Source organism: Cheilinus undulatus, linkage group 6 (assembly GCF_018320785.1).
Source record: "Cheilinus undulatus linkage group 6, ASM1832078v1, whole genome shotgun sequence".
NCBI lineage: Eukaryota > Metazoa > Chordata > Actinopteri > Labriformes > Labridae > Cheilinus > Cheilinus undulatus.
In genome coordinates this window covers 52,407,123-52,422,260 of record NC_054870.1, presented here as the reverse complement: position 1 = coordinate 52,422,260, position 15,138 = coordinate 52,407,123, and the positions used below count along the sequence as shown (strand labels likewise).

At 40.5% G+C, this 15,138-nt stretch overlaps 1 protein-coding gene across 3 annotated transcripts in view; it reads left to right on the top strand.

Annotated features, from left to right (window-relative positions):
* srfb (serum response factor b) overlaps positions 1-10,567 on the top strand; it is a 69,575-nt gene extending 59,008 nt beyond the window's left edge. For 2 of the 3 annotated variants that reach the window (XM_041789184.1, XM_041789182.1), the window contains 3 exons: positions 2,846-3,034; positions 3,115-3,191; positions 5,747-10,567. In XM_041789184.1, coding sequence (XP_041645118.1) covers positions 2,846-3,034; positions 3,115-3,191; positions 5,747-5,842 — 362 coding nt within the window. In that variant the 3' untranslated portion in view covers positions 5,843-10,567. Of the gene's footprint in view, positions 1-2,845; positions 3,035-3,114; positions 3,217-5,746 lie in introns of all 3 variants that reach the window. The other variant, XM_041789183.1, reaches the window with a different exon arrangement.
* The last annotated feature ends 4,571 nt before the right edge of the window (positions 10,568-15,138 follow it).

The window sequence follows — 15,138 nt, the reverse complement described above, 5'->3', positions numbered from 1 at the left end:
AAACAAATTTCCTGATGTGGACCTTCACATTAAAAACACTCAGGAAAAATAACAACTACAGATTTTTCTTAGGGCATATTAAGGGTTACATATTCTACGCAGGCTACATACTCTACACAGGCTACATACTCTACACAGGCTACATGCTCTATGCAGGCTACATACTCTACACAGGCTACATGCTCTACACAGGCTACATGCTCTACGCAGGCTACATGCTCTACGCAGGCTACATGCTCTACGCAGGCTACATGCTCTACGCAGGCTACATGCTCTACGCAGGCTACATACTCTACACAGGCTACATACTCTACACAGGCTACATACTCTACACAGGCTACATGATCTATACAGGCTACATACTCTACACAGGCTACATGATCTATACAGGCTACGTACTCTACACAGGCTACATGATCTACACAGGCTACATACTCTACACAGGCTACTTACTCTACACAGGCTACACTTAGGGGTTAGACTCTGACCTTCTTTTGCATGCTCAAATACTTGAGTGCCATACTGACTTGTCCAGTGAACCCAAAAGCAACCATAGAATTGCAACTGTGGCAAGTAAATCAGTGTTGTCATTGTCATATGTTATCCATGAATTTTCAAATGTACTGAATTACAAAAAAACTGAAAAAATAGTAAAGCACATAAATTTTTCTTGATTAATATGTCAAATGATAGTTATTTACTTGCATTCCTGAACAGAAAAATGAGTTTTAGTGGTTGAATGTTATGCTTGATTCATTTCTGACTTCTCAGAGAAGCCCAGTGAGCTGGCTCACATTTGGGTGAATTCAGTTTGAAATTCCTCATTCCTGTTCAAAATGCTAAAACGTGGAGAGCTGACTGAAAATGAGAGAGTCTGCATTAAAGCACTTCATGTTGCTGGATGGTCTTGAGACAAATATGACAGGTGGTCTAATAAATTTGTTTAGCACTGTATATCAATATATCGATTGGTTGATTGATGATCCAATCAGATCGATGGAAAGTCAAAACATTGATCTAAATGGATGCTTCAAGCTACGCTTTAATTTTGAAATTTCCCCGGCACGCCTGTTGACAGTGTCCATCCCAGGCAGCGTCCTCAACGAGCTAGCTGCAAGATATCCACTCCTCTCTCTGCTGTGTGGATATATTTCAGACAGACGCTACTGCAGGACGGATCTCTCCCCTTAGTTTGCTGACTACATCTACGTCTTTATCTGTATATAACCGCCGTATGAGATCGTTCATGAATAAAAACACTCCACCCGTCAAAGCTGAGGAAGCGAGTGCTGTCTGCAGCAGACCGCAGATACACAGAGAGGAAAAAGTCCGCTGCTGCATATCTCCTTTGATACACTTATTTTATATCGCCATCTCACGTTAGATTTATAATGAAAATATAAGCTGTTTGAACTTAATGTGGTTCAAGCAGGACAGCTGTTCTCTAAATACCCCCCACCCCCTTGCTTTTGTTATAAAGCTGCACATCACAGGAACGTCTTTTATAATAAAACTTTGCTCTAGTATTCTGTCGAACCTTTCCATTTATTAAAATCAAGGTTGCAATAAATAAAAAAATGATAAAGAATCATTATATAACATCTTAGCCACATATTTTACCTCATTTAAATCTCATAAGATGAATAAACTACAAAAATGAACTACCTGCCACATTAATAGGCCCCTGTGTAAAGTATGAAGGGCTGATACTGAGCAGAAATATCTGTTGAAGTCTACGTGTGTAAATAAGTTTAAGAAAAAAATCTAAAATGGGAAAACAGGCCAAACATTTTGATCATTAATAAAAAGGGTTGCAGATAAAGTCCATATTGGTGCTTTAGAGTGATCTGGGATGTGAGGAAATAAAATGTTTGGTACTGAAAATTTTTGCTGTTTTAAATTAACATGTTTTAATACAAATGTGCATAGTTGTGTTCCTAATTTAAAGGTAATCAGGGGTAATCGGGTCTTTGTTATTTTTGTGAAAGACATATTTAATTGCAGAAACTGTTTTTATTTTCTGTAATCGTGTGAATTTTTTGCACAAAATCGCCTGATAACGATCCTGGGCCCCATATTGAATCTAATCAAAATTGTATCGCGGCAGATTTTGTGATATTGGAAAATATCGTATTGTTGTCCAAAATATCGAAATCATATCGTATCGGGATGAAACTGGTGATTTACACCTCTACTCTACACTGTAGGTTCAGAACCCTACACAGATACCCACGCATGTAGCTGAATTTCACCTCTATGCATCAAAACAATACAGACTGGAAGAGTTGTGATTGGCCAGCATCTATGCCAGAGTATAGCACAGAAACTATGGAGCATGCTCAGATAGTATAAGTCTGACTGGTATGTGTAACGGCAAACTAATTGCACAGTTGTCATAAGAAGAGACCAAAATGATTATTTCTGCCTTAAAGAGGGACATTTTAACATAAGAGTTTATGGGTATTGACTCACTACAGATGCAGCCTCTAGTGGACGCTAGAGGAACAGCAGTTTTTTCCCTGAGCCAGGTTTCTTTCTCTTCATGTCGTCATGAGCAGTCATGGTTCTCTTGTGTCATATTTTGTGACTTGGAGAGTTTAGTTTTAATAATTTCTCTAATATGAAACAAGAGGAATTATCTTCAAGTCCTTTTTCTATTTTTCATTCAGCTTTAAACTAGTTAAATCCTAAGAAAGTTGTTTCCTCTCCTCTCTGTAGTAAGAGGAATGACTGATTAAATATTTGTGGATGTTTGGCACCATCTTCTGGCCATCCCTCGTACACCCCTCTGCCCTCAGTTTGACATGCTTCCTCCTCCTCCTCCTCCTCCTCCTCCTCCTCGCAGCCACAGTGAGTCTCCCAGCAACCATCGTCACCTCGTCAGTGCCCACGTCTGTGGCCGGTCACATGATGTACCCGAGCCCCCACACGGTGATGTACGCCTCCACACCAGCGCTGACTGACGGCGGGCTGGCCGTCCTCAACGCCTTCTCGCAGGGAACGTCGGCCATGCACGCGCAGGCCCAGGACACGGGTGAGACTCTAAACAACACATTCGACTGCATTAACGATGAAATGTGAGCATTAACCAATAGGAATCCTGTTTTTACACAGGTGGTGTCCCTCAGGTGTTCCTCACGGCGCCCCCCGGTACAGTGCAGATCCCCGTCTCGGCGGTGCAGCTTCACCCAGTACGGCAAGATCTGCATTTTACAAGTGAAACTCTCAAATTCCCTCTGCAACCAGCATGTCACCGAGTCACTGAAGCATCCTAACAGAGCACGTGCACAGAGAGGGGGCGGGGTCTTACCCGGCACCTCTTGGCGTGAATGTGATGATCAGCTGGCTGCTTTTTTTACACCAGATTATCAGAGTTTAACACATCACTGTAGCTGAGCACTGAGATTTACACTGGAATGGTTTTTATTTATGATCAGAAGTGTTTGCTGCCACATCAGTGGAAAAATGGATCAGAATCTTTAAATGAATAAATCTAAAAATAGATTTTAATTTTATTAAATCCTAAAACTCATAACAATCAACCTGTAAAACAACATCCTCTTTAAGTAGCCTATGATGTAAAAAACACACCTGGAATCAGCGCCGGACCTTTGACCTGCTTGGTTGATCACAGATTAACAAGGGATATCCCATGCAGCCCCTCACCAGTCACTGGCAGGCCTGCACTTCCAATGCTTGGGCCAGAGCTCTGTTACCTTTTGTACATCATCATGTACTTGCTTTGTAGCATATTTTGTATTGTTTTGGTCAAATACAGCCCTCTGATACTTCTGTATTTCTCAGTTTTGCAAGACAGGGCACCAGTTTGCATTGGCTAGATGTTACAGTCAGTGTTGCATATCTGTGCCCTTGCTCATGTCTGAGCAACCGTACCTTGCTAAAGCTCAGCTTGTCGTAATGTCTGAAAACTCAGATGAAACTCAACTGAAAAATCAGATACATTTCTTTTACTTTTTTTTTTTGTGTTTTATTGTTGTTGGCTGGGCTTGTGCATGCCACTTAAGTGGGAGATGAAAACAGTTGGCATATACTGATTTGTTCCCTCTGGGACCTGGTTTAGGCTTCCAAAATGCCCGTTCTGTGTGAATGAAACGCCGATATGATAAAGTTGCTAATGCTCCTAAACCTGCCTTTTTTGGAAGGACACTTTGTATAAAAATGGATGCAATTCCTAAACATTTTTCAGATTAAACCTGAAAGTCTGCACTGCAGTTGCATCCCAGTTGTTTCATACCAAATCTAATATGGTGGCATGCAGAGCCCAAATCATGAAAATTGTGTCACTGTCCAAATATTTCTGGGCCTAACTCTTCAGCCCCAACTGAGCTACATAAAGAGAGCTGATCTTCAGCTCCCAAACAACTCCTTATTAGGCACCAAGCACTAAAACTACAAAAAATGGAATAAAGGGAAGCAACCACTCAAGCAGGCTCCAGTTACTCTTAGAACCCCTTCATCTGTGAATGACACATCATGACTCCTTCAAAACTTGTCTTCAATTATCATTAATTTGTAGCTGATAAAATAGTAACATTTTACATTTAAACAACGTACTTGATACTTTTGTCAGTACCCATCCATCTGTCTTTTTCCGCTTAGCCGGGGCTGGGTTGCAGTGGTCACAGGTTGAGCAAGTCAACCCAGACATCTCTCTCCCCAGAGACACAACTCCTTCTAGGGGATCCTGAGGCATTTCTAGTCCAGACAGGATATATCATCCTCCCAGCACATTCTGGGTCTTCCCCGAGGTCTCCTCCCAGCTGGACATACCTTGAAGACCTCCTAAGGAAGGCATCCTGATTGTATGCCCTCACCACCTCAACTGGCTCTCTCAATATGGAGGAGCAAGCTCTGACCCCAGACACCCTCCGATGGAAACTCATTTTGGTCACTTGTATCTGCGATCACATTCTTTTGGTCATTACCCAGAGTTCATGAGCATAGGGGAGGATCAAGGGGAAGAGTAACCGGTAAATAGAGAGCTTTGCTACCCAGCTCAGCTCCGTCTTTTCTAAAACGTTCCGACACACTCCCAAAGTACCAATCCTCACTCAGACTCACTCCCCACCCAGAGGGAGCTGTTCACCATTTTCCAGCAGAGAACCATGGCCTTGGAGGTGCCGACTGTCCTCTTGACTAATTTGCACTCAGCTGCAAACCATCCCAGTGCCTGCTGGAGGTCCCATCTGAGAGAGCCAACAGAACCACATCATCTGCAAAAAGCAGAGATGGAATTCTGACGTCCCTAAAGTGGAAACCCTCCTCCCCCTGACCGCACCTCAAGATCCTGCCCAAGAAAAAAGATAAGGGGCAGCCCTGGTAGAGGCCAATATGCACCAGGGACGTGTCTGACTTTGCACTGAGAATGTGGGCTTCTCTGGACCTTGACAGACATGTCTGGAGGACGTTCGTCAATAATCAGCTGATGTGTAGCATGTTAAAAGTCTTTGGTAGTAGAATTCCCACTCACTGTTTCCTGGTGTGGCAGCAGCACATTAAGGCACTTCAGTTTCAGATTCAGGCTCAGGATTGAAGTGAATGCTTTGGAAAGTAATGCTATGTCTTTTTTATGTTGTTTTATTTAAAGTCAACTTTAAGATAAAAATGATGAGAACATTTCTCACGGCTGTGCTGCAGGAGTTTTTACCTTTACTGTATGTTGTGTGACGTGACGACGTGATTGGCCGTCTCTCCGACCCTGACGTTTTCCCGTGTTGTGTTGCAGATGGTGATTGGTCAGCAGTCGAGCGGCAGCAGCAGTAACCTGACGGAGCTGCAGGTGGTGAATCTGGACGCCGCACAGAACTCGAAGAGTGACTGACGGACGGCCGCCATCATCACAGACACAGATCTATTTATTGCTGCCTTCCTTCAGTTTGACTTCACTCTTCTGAATGTGACGTTAAAATCGTCTTTACACAATCAAAGGGCGAACATGTGTGTCCTTCCTGCTATGTTTTGGTATATAAATATAAATATATATATATTCGAATGAGGCGTAGGAGCTCTGCCACTGCATCCACCCGGTGGAGGGTCTCCTACGCTGTTAGACGGTGTTATTTTTCAGCGTGTGATTTTTAAACGTGTATCTACATGAACACACAGAGCGAGGTGCCACAGCTTCACACCAGCCAAAGAGACGTTTGTGTCTGAATGTTCCAGTGTGAGCAACTCGTGCACGAGCGTGTGTTTGAGGGCAGGGTTTATAAATGGCGGGGTAACTTCTAAACGAAAAACAAAAAAAGAGACGTTTGGAAATGTACATATTTTTTTTAATTGATAAACTTGTATTTTCAGCCCAGTTTAGTTTGTGCGACGGCATGTAGTTGTTTTTTACGTCGTGGTTTTGTATGTTCATGACAATGATTTGAGGGATTATTTACTTGTAATTTAACACGCCGTCGTCTGCCGACGCGCTGTCTGCTGATTTCACACGGAGAAAGAACGCCAGAGGCTTTTCTGATGAGACATTTTCAGACCGTTTATAACAAGACGAGTCCCAAATGTTAAAAAAAAAAAAAATTTAAATGCTCTCCTTTCTTCAGCTGACATCTGACCCCGTTTATACCTCACATTAAGATCAGATTTGGGCATTCAGATACCTAGTGATAATCCTCACTGCTCTCTGTGCATGCACCTCAGTATCCTCTGATATGTGAGAGCTCAGACTACATGCAGAGGAGGTCTGAGACGACTACACCTGGACTGGACTGGCAGTGTAGATGCCTGGAGTACTGATTTATGTCCATCCAGCCTCGCTCAGAGTGATGGGAATCTCTCATTAGAGATTTGGATTACTCATCTCAGCTCAGTAAGAAGAGTCAATCTCTCTGCTTTGGTACCATTTTGGCTTTTTCTGTCTTTAAAACAACAACAATGGAAAAAAAGGAGGCTAGTTCTCCAACTAGAGTCGGCTCTAGTCTCATTGAAAAGCCATTTCACATCAGAGACCAGGCCTTGGATCCAAGTACGCTTGACCCCAAAGTCTGGTTAATCTGATTATTCTGAACACAGAGCCTAATGGCTCACAACCCCCTTGGGGGTTGTGACCCCCATGACATCACAACCCCCTTGTAACTCACATCTTGAGTTGTCATTCCAGTCTAACCAGTCCCACACAGGGTCTATTTGCTAAGTAGTTTATCAGTGTGTCCCTTAAAGGGGACTTAATATGTAAAAATCACTTTTTAAGGCTTTTCTAACAAAAATATATGCCCCTGGCCTGTTCACTATCCCCTCTAGGACCAGAAAAATCCATTCCCTCCCCACCTTTCAGAAAATGTTTGCTGAAACAAGCCATTTGCAGATTTTCTCTTCATGATGTCATGTGGGGAGTTAGCCCCGCCCTCAAGTTTGGTTGGCCTTCCCTACTTAGAAGAAAGCTCCACCCTCCTCTCCTAATCTTAATCCTAATCAGAGGTCTAGTATCAAGTCACTGAAGACGGACTGTGTGAACGCACAGACTGAAGAGGAGTCACCTGGTATCTGAACGCCCAGAACGTCAGCTAACTGAAGGTATAAACCTGGTCTCTGCTGACACTTGTCCCAGCTGTTTGCTTTTAAAATGTCAGAAACATTCAGTGGAAGGTTTGTGTCCTTAAAGAGTGGAAGAGAATCTGCTCAGGCAGAAGGGAAACAAGGAGAGGATTGCAGTTTTATTAGAATGGACTTTCAGAATAAGACAACTCTTTATATTTTGCATTTCTAGAATTAAATCCAAATTGTGATGCGGTGTCCTTATAATTTAGTTTTCTTACCCAGTGACTTTGAGCTTTAGCTCCAGTCAGAACAGGTGGGTTAGATTAGACTGGATGGATGTTGTTTTATCTGGTACTAATACCTGAAGTAAACCAGAACCCTAATCTAAAATTCAACATGGATCTCCCTCCTTGATCCCCTCATGCCGTGCACTGATCCTTTTCTGTATTAAAGTGATATTTAAGATGTTCTCGATCTTGCCTGGTGGTTAGTGATATGAAGAGCCATGAAATCGGATACGACAATTTTAAGAAATTGACTTTAAATCTGTTCTTGCTAAAACAGCTCCTGCAGATTGTAATCAGACTATCAGAGAGAAATCTGTGATTTAACAAACACGTTAAAGAGCAAACTCGCCATCCTCATCATCGGCGTTGATCACGTCAGATCGCTCTGATTCACACTGAAGCAACGACTGACTAAAGCATTACTGATGATTTCTGTAAGAACAAGGAACTCCTTATTTAAAAAATGACTTCAGCTGCTTTAAAATGCTGACATTCACTCACTGACCATTTTATTAGGTACACCGTGAGCATGCCTACATGCACTGTTTGCTGTTGTGTAATCAGCTGATCTGATATCTGTGTAAAAAGTACCCGGCATGATCAGACTAATTCCCCTAATTGGACAGATTTATCCCTCTCATGTATACTGTACAAGAAAAAAACTCACTAGATATCTGTGTTTAAAGTAAATTTGAGCTTATACCCTCACCAGGAGGCCGCCATGTTTTTGTCTGCACTTGTAGTGTGATGTCACTTGGCCAGAGCGCTTGTCGCCGTGCCTATGAACGACCCGGCATCGTCACAGCTCGGTCATTCTTCCTTAGTTTTACCCCAGTAAACCTCCCTACACAACTTTGTCAGTGTACAGTGGAACCATGCTGGGAGCTTTTCAGAATAAAAGCATTCAGTACAAACACAGGGATTATTTCCAAAGAAATGCAAAGGTGGGCTTTTATTTTGAAAAGCACAAACTGGACATACTGTAGGAATGTGGAAACAGAAAGCTTCATAAATAGAAGTTTGAGGAAGAACTTTATCAAAGGGACGCATCTTAGCCCACAGCCGAGGGCCATACGGCAGTGCAGGGGTTAGCGCTGTTGCCTCAAAGCAAGAAGGTCCCTGGTTCTCTTCCCAGTCAGGGCCTTTCTGTGTGGAGTTTACATGTTCTCCTGGTGCATGCGTGGCTTCCTCCCACCACCAAAAACATGCTTGTTAGGTTAATTGGTGACTCTAAATTGGTCATAGGTGCAAATGTGAGCTTGCCTGGTTGTCTGTCTCTAGCCCTGAGATTGACTGGCGACCAGTTGAGGATGTACCCTGCCTCTCACCCAATGACAGTGGGGATAGCCCCCCATGACTCCCAATGGGATAAGCAGTATAGAAAATGGATGGATTTTAGTTTGCGGCCTTGATCAGTCATCAAGAAACAGATTTCAAACATATTCTATCAGTTTGGTTGTACATAATGGCTACAAGGTAAATATGGCTCTCTATCTAGCATTTTCCTGTCTGTTTCCACTGTTAAGTGCTCATTGTGTGTGGGAAAAATAGACCTCTAATCTCTAAATTCTCTGTGTGTGAGACGTGCGTATCAGCATGTGAGATGCAGCCCTCTGCCAGTCTGAAACATTCGGTTAAGGTAGAGTACGCTGAGGATCTGGGGCCAAAATATGGCGGCCTCCTTGTGAGTTTATAAGCTCAAATTACTCAAAATTCAGATATCTAGAGAGTTTTCAGTTCAGTACACATGAGAGATACAAATATCTGTCCAATAAGGTGAATTAGTCTGATCATGCAGGGTTTCTTTTAAAGGGTGTACCTAATAAAGTGATTGGTGAGTTGGAACCGAGCTGACGGCCGTTTGTACCTCAGCATCATGATGACAGACTTGAGAGCCTTCTTTCTGCACCACAGTGCCTCTTCTCCACGTCGGGTTTCTAGTCACTGAAAGACGAGGGAAATGTGGACATTTCAGACGGCGCTGCACGACTCGGGATCAGTCTCAAGATCCTCGGAGGAGAATTTAAAGACACGTGTCCACCTAATGGTCTGGTTCAGTTCAGTTCTGTACAGTTATTCGTGTTTCCACTGTCAGAAGTTGGAAAAGGTACCAAATAATTTGGTACCACCTTACTTTATTGTCACTCTTCTGACTCAAAACTTAAAATGCAATTAAGTTGCATATCTGACTTTTAAAAATGAAGCATTTCCTGCAAAATGAAGGGAATTCTTTGAAAATAGCCTCTTAGATACTATAGTTACACACTGGGAGAGATGCAGTTCTTCCCGAATCACCCAATTTTCACCAATAATCGTGTCTACAGTCGAGCCTCCAGGAATATGGCGGATGCCGTTTAGCAAATCAGACGTCAGGGATACATGAGATTAAATGATGACCCAGTTTAGGTCAAGTTATAGTCTAAAAGTGCTGCATCACTCGCCAACAGGCCAGCTCTAAATGCCACCATTTTCTCTGTTGTGTAACACAGTGGTTCTCAACCTGGGGGTCGGGACCCCATTGGGGTCGCGCAAAACAAAGAAGGGGTCACCAGAGGCCTTTAAAAAATCGAGAATACTTTAGAAATGATTTTTTTTCTCACCCTATTTTGTTACTATTTTTTGCTACTTTTCATCAACTTTCCCACTTTGGGGTCATTTTTTTTGGCACTTTTCTCTCTTTCTGCCAAATTTTAACCAATTTTCATCCCTATTTACCAATCATTTTTGTCACATTTTTGCCACTCTAAAGCATTTTTTAAAATCAATTTTAAACCCTTTACACCACTTTTTACTGCCTGTTTTGCCACTTCTAAACCAATTCTTGCCACTTTCCGTATATTGTTGCCTCTGTTGATCCATTATTGCCACAATCAACCCCTTTTTATTGCATTTTCCGCCCATTTCAACATTTCACTGTTTGATATGCCCATTTTGACCAGTTCAACCAATTTCTGCCAATTTATCTGCCCTAGATAACCCATTTTTGCCAGTTTAAAGCATGTTTTCCCACTTTACACCTATTTCTGCTACTTTTAAATCCCTGTTACCTCTTTTTGTGCCTGTTTTTGCCACTTCAACCGATTTTTGAAATTTTTTGCTCTTTTTGCTGCTGTTATAAAATTTATGCCACCTCTAACCCATTTCTGCTACTTTAAAATCCACCTACTACTTTAACCACCTCTCCCACCACCATTTTTGGACATTTTTTTTACTAATTTAATTGTTTTTAAGAAAAGGGATAAACATTTTTTAGATGACTATATACTACGGCACAAATGACTTAAAAAAAGATATCTGTTGCTATATTAAGAATAGTTATTATTCAGGTCAAATATAAAACATGGATATGTAGCTAACTTTACAATGGACCCTGATTTTCCTGACCTCCATGGGCCCCCAGTTTGGCTGGGTCCCTGAAAGCCCTCCCATTTATCCACCTTTATGGGCAGCACTGTCTGCACATGACTATTCTAGAATGTTCACGGCTGTGTTCAACCACCTTCAGGTACAGTGGGGGTCCCCGGTCTCTGGCACCTTTATTTTGGGGGTTGCAGGCTGAAAAAGGTTGAGAGCTACTGGTATAACAGACATAAAAAGCCAAACTGGAACTGAATGGAGGACTGAAAGACCAGCTGAGACACATGATCCAGATCTCTAATGAGATGGATTTCCCATCACTCTGAATGAGGCTGGACCAGGAAACACAAGACAGATCAGACTTTACTGATCTAAGCCGGACCGTTTGGTGGAAATGCGCTCAAAGACTTTGCAGGATGACTGAGTATGACGAACTCGAGTCCAAAGACAATCTGAGATTAAATCCCACGGACCGCTGCTCATGTTCCCTCGCCGTGACGTGGCGTTATCCTGCAGAAACATCATTGACTAAGACGCTCAGCTCCCCTGCTTTATCTTTAGTTTTTCAGTCATTTCAGAGGGGAAGACTGAACAGAACTTGTGGTTTTCACCTCTTCATTGACAGAAATGGTTATTTTGTGTATTTCTGTTTTGTTGTACAGACGTTTTTGTAATAAAAACAAGACAAAAGAATGAGCACACCTCCTGTTGAAGACTTTTCTTTTTTTAATCAGGACGGAGAAAAGGAAATGCTGAAATGAAGACAGCTGAGTGAGAATGAATGAGAGGTTTCCTCTGGGAGGACAGCACTGATGTGACAGATTTACTCTATGAGGCCAGAGGAGCGAGCATGCACCTTCACTTTAAATTATGCACAACCACAAAATCAAACAGGCTGAAGAAAAAAACAAGGTTGTTCTGGTTTTACAGCAGAAAGAAACATGAACAGTGATTGGTCAAAGCTGACGAGAAAAAGTTGGCATCAGTTTTTAACATGAAGTCCTTTACATCTTTTCAAAGCGTGTGTAGCTTTAATGAGGCTGAATAAGATCACAACAGAGCAGAGTGAAGCAGAAGCAAACGCAGTGATTCCAGGGGGGTGTAACACCGAGCAGGGTCAACATAGGCGGGTTTATTAGCTATGCAGAACCAGAAGCTGCTTATCATCTTTATTTTAAACTCGCAAAGCTTTGTGCAAAAAAAGTGGATCATTGGACCCTCATGCCTAAAAAAAAAAAAAATAAATCCTCAACTGTCTGCTTAAATCCATTAAAATTATGAAAAGCAACGATGAAAACACATTAGTAGTGCAAAAACACCAAAAAAGCTGCACAGAAGGAGGCTGCAGAAAAAAATTCTTATTTCATACTGGGGTTCACACCTTTTCAAGGTCAAATTTCATCACTATCCAGTAGGGCTGGGAATTAATCAAAAATTAGATTCAATCGCAATATGGCCTGCTGCAATTTTTAAATCACAGAAGGTACAATATTTCTTTGGGCTGAAATTTGTGTCAAAATAGCAGATTTAAACTTTTTTTTGCAGCAGAGATATTATGCATGACATATGAAATCATTCTAGTGTCATTTTTTTTAGAATAGTCAAAAAACAAAAATCGTACCTTCTTTTTTTTTTCTAATATGAGAATGACAAAAATCCTGTAATGCATGGGTGTCAAACTCAAGGCCCGGGGGCTAAATCCAGCCCGTGGTACAGTTATCCCCGGCCCACAGGATCATATTATATTTTTATTATAACCGGTTTGAGGTCTGCAGATTTCCTCCACTGTAAAAATGTAAATTTAACCTTGATGATTTAAAATATCCTTGTTAAGTCATAAAAGTGGAATAACTGAAAAGTAAAAATGCATCAGATAAAAAGTCAAGAATGTGGGAAAAAAGTAATTTGTGTTTTCATTTCATACTTTTAATATTACATCTCAGAATTATGACTTAACACTAGAATTGCCAGTGGATCAAATTTACCCAAAGCTGTTCTTTAATTGTATCTTACTTGATGTGTTTACAGTTTTACAGACTGTCAGTCTTCGACTTTTCCTAAAAGTCAGTAAAATAGCACCTGGAGTCATAAAAAAGAATCTTTGCCTAAACCCACATTTTGTTAATGGACATTGATATCTAGAACCACCATGCAGGTCAAATTTACCCCATAAGGAAACCTTGAGCCTTTTACCAGCCTTTTTTAATGAAGAAGAATCAGGTAATGATGAAGTTTCAGCTGTTTAATGTCAGTGGTTAATTAACAGTCCTTGATCAGTGCTATTTATGAAAATCAAAGCATTTTAATGACAGGTAAATTTAACCCGTTGGCTGTTTTAGGTATATAGAGATCCATGACGATTCTCGTGTTAAACCGATGATTTTGACTTTTTATTTCATATCTTAACTTTTTCAATTCAAAATTTTTTATCACACAACTTTTTATCACACATTTTGACCTTTTTTACTATATTTCAAATTTCATCGAATGTTTTGACCTTCTAATTCCTAACTTTGACTTTAATCTTGTATTTTTACCTGTTAGACTCAAAATTTATGATTTGAAATCATTATTTTGACTTTCTATCTCATATACAGTGCTTAACAAATTTATTAGACCACTGGTCATATTTGTCTCAGAGACCATCCAGCGTCATGAAGTGCTTTAATGTGGACTCTTTCATTTTCAGTGAGCTCCATTTTGAACAGGAATGAGGAATTTCAAACTGAATTCACCCAAATGTGAGCCGTCTCACTGGGCTTCTCTGAGAAGTCAGAAATGAATCAAGCATAACATTCAACCACTAAAACTCATTTTTCTGTTCAGGAATGACAGTAAATAACTATAATTTGACATATTAATCAACAAATATTAATTTGCTTTACTATTTTTTTCAGTTTTTTTTGTAAATCAGTAAATTTGAAAATTCATGGACAACAATAATAATGATATTTTAGCATTAAAAATATCATTTGGGTTAAAGAGCTTCTACATATTGGTGTATTAACCATTGCAGAAACAAAAAAAATGATTTTGGCTTTAACCAATTCTTTTTTACCAATGCTTTTAATCTAGGGCAGCTGTGGCATAAACCTTACTTTGGGTGGTGGTCTAATAAATTTGTTAAGCAGTGTATTTACTTATAAAAACCTTATTTTGACTAAAAACAATGTGTTTTACCTTTGTAATGCATTCATTTAATTTTTTTAATCTCAGAGTTTGAGCTCTTAAACTTTTCATTTTGACTTTTTTAAATTTCAAAAGATTTTTTTTTTGTCCATAATTTATCATTGGTGAAAATGAGTTGACAGTTAATGGTTAACTGTTGACCCTGTTGGGCCCTCAGGTTAGACCTAAATCCGGGATCTGGCCCCTGCTGTGACTGAGTTTGACACCCCTGTTTTAATGCAACAATTCATATCCAATTTGCAATACGAGTCAAAATCATCAGGACAAAAAATTATTTTATGAATTGTTCAGCCCATCTTTGGAATGAAAGGGAGTTAAGGAATAATTGCAAATCGAATCGCAATCGAATATTGAAGAAAAAACAAAAACAAAAACAAACACAACGCAATTAGATTATTTTCCAAAATCATTCAGCCCTACGATCCAGCACCTGGTAAATTATGTATAATACAAATACATGTAGACTTCAAGATATTATTTCACTACCATTTAAAAAAGGGTTTTATGCTATAAACAACAAAATAAGGTTTCAGGATAGCATTTTTTATCAATTATTCTAATTTTATGTCAAAGACCCTCTGATCCGGCCCCGTGTTAAACCCCCAAAGAGTCCTCAGAGATCCACAGTGTGAAGTAAGGCATCAAGTCTCCTCTCCAGAGTCTTTTCATCACTCTGACAGCAAACAAATCCTTTTTTTCTTTCTCTTTAACAAAGAAAAATAACGTTCAAGCATGCATTTACACCAGGTAGTATATCTCTATTGCTATTGTACACATCCATGATACAAATGTACAGAGGAGGTTG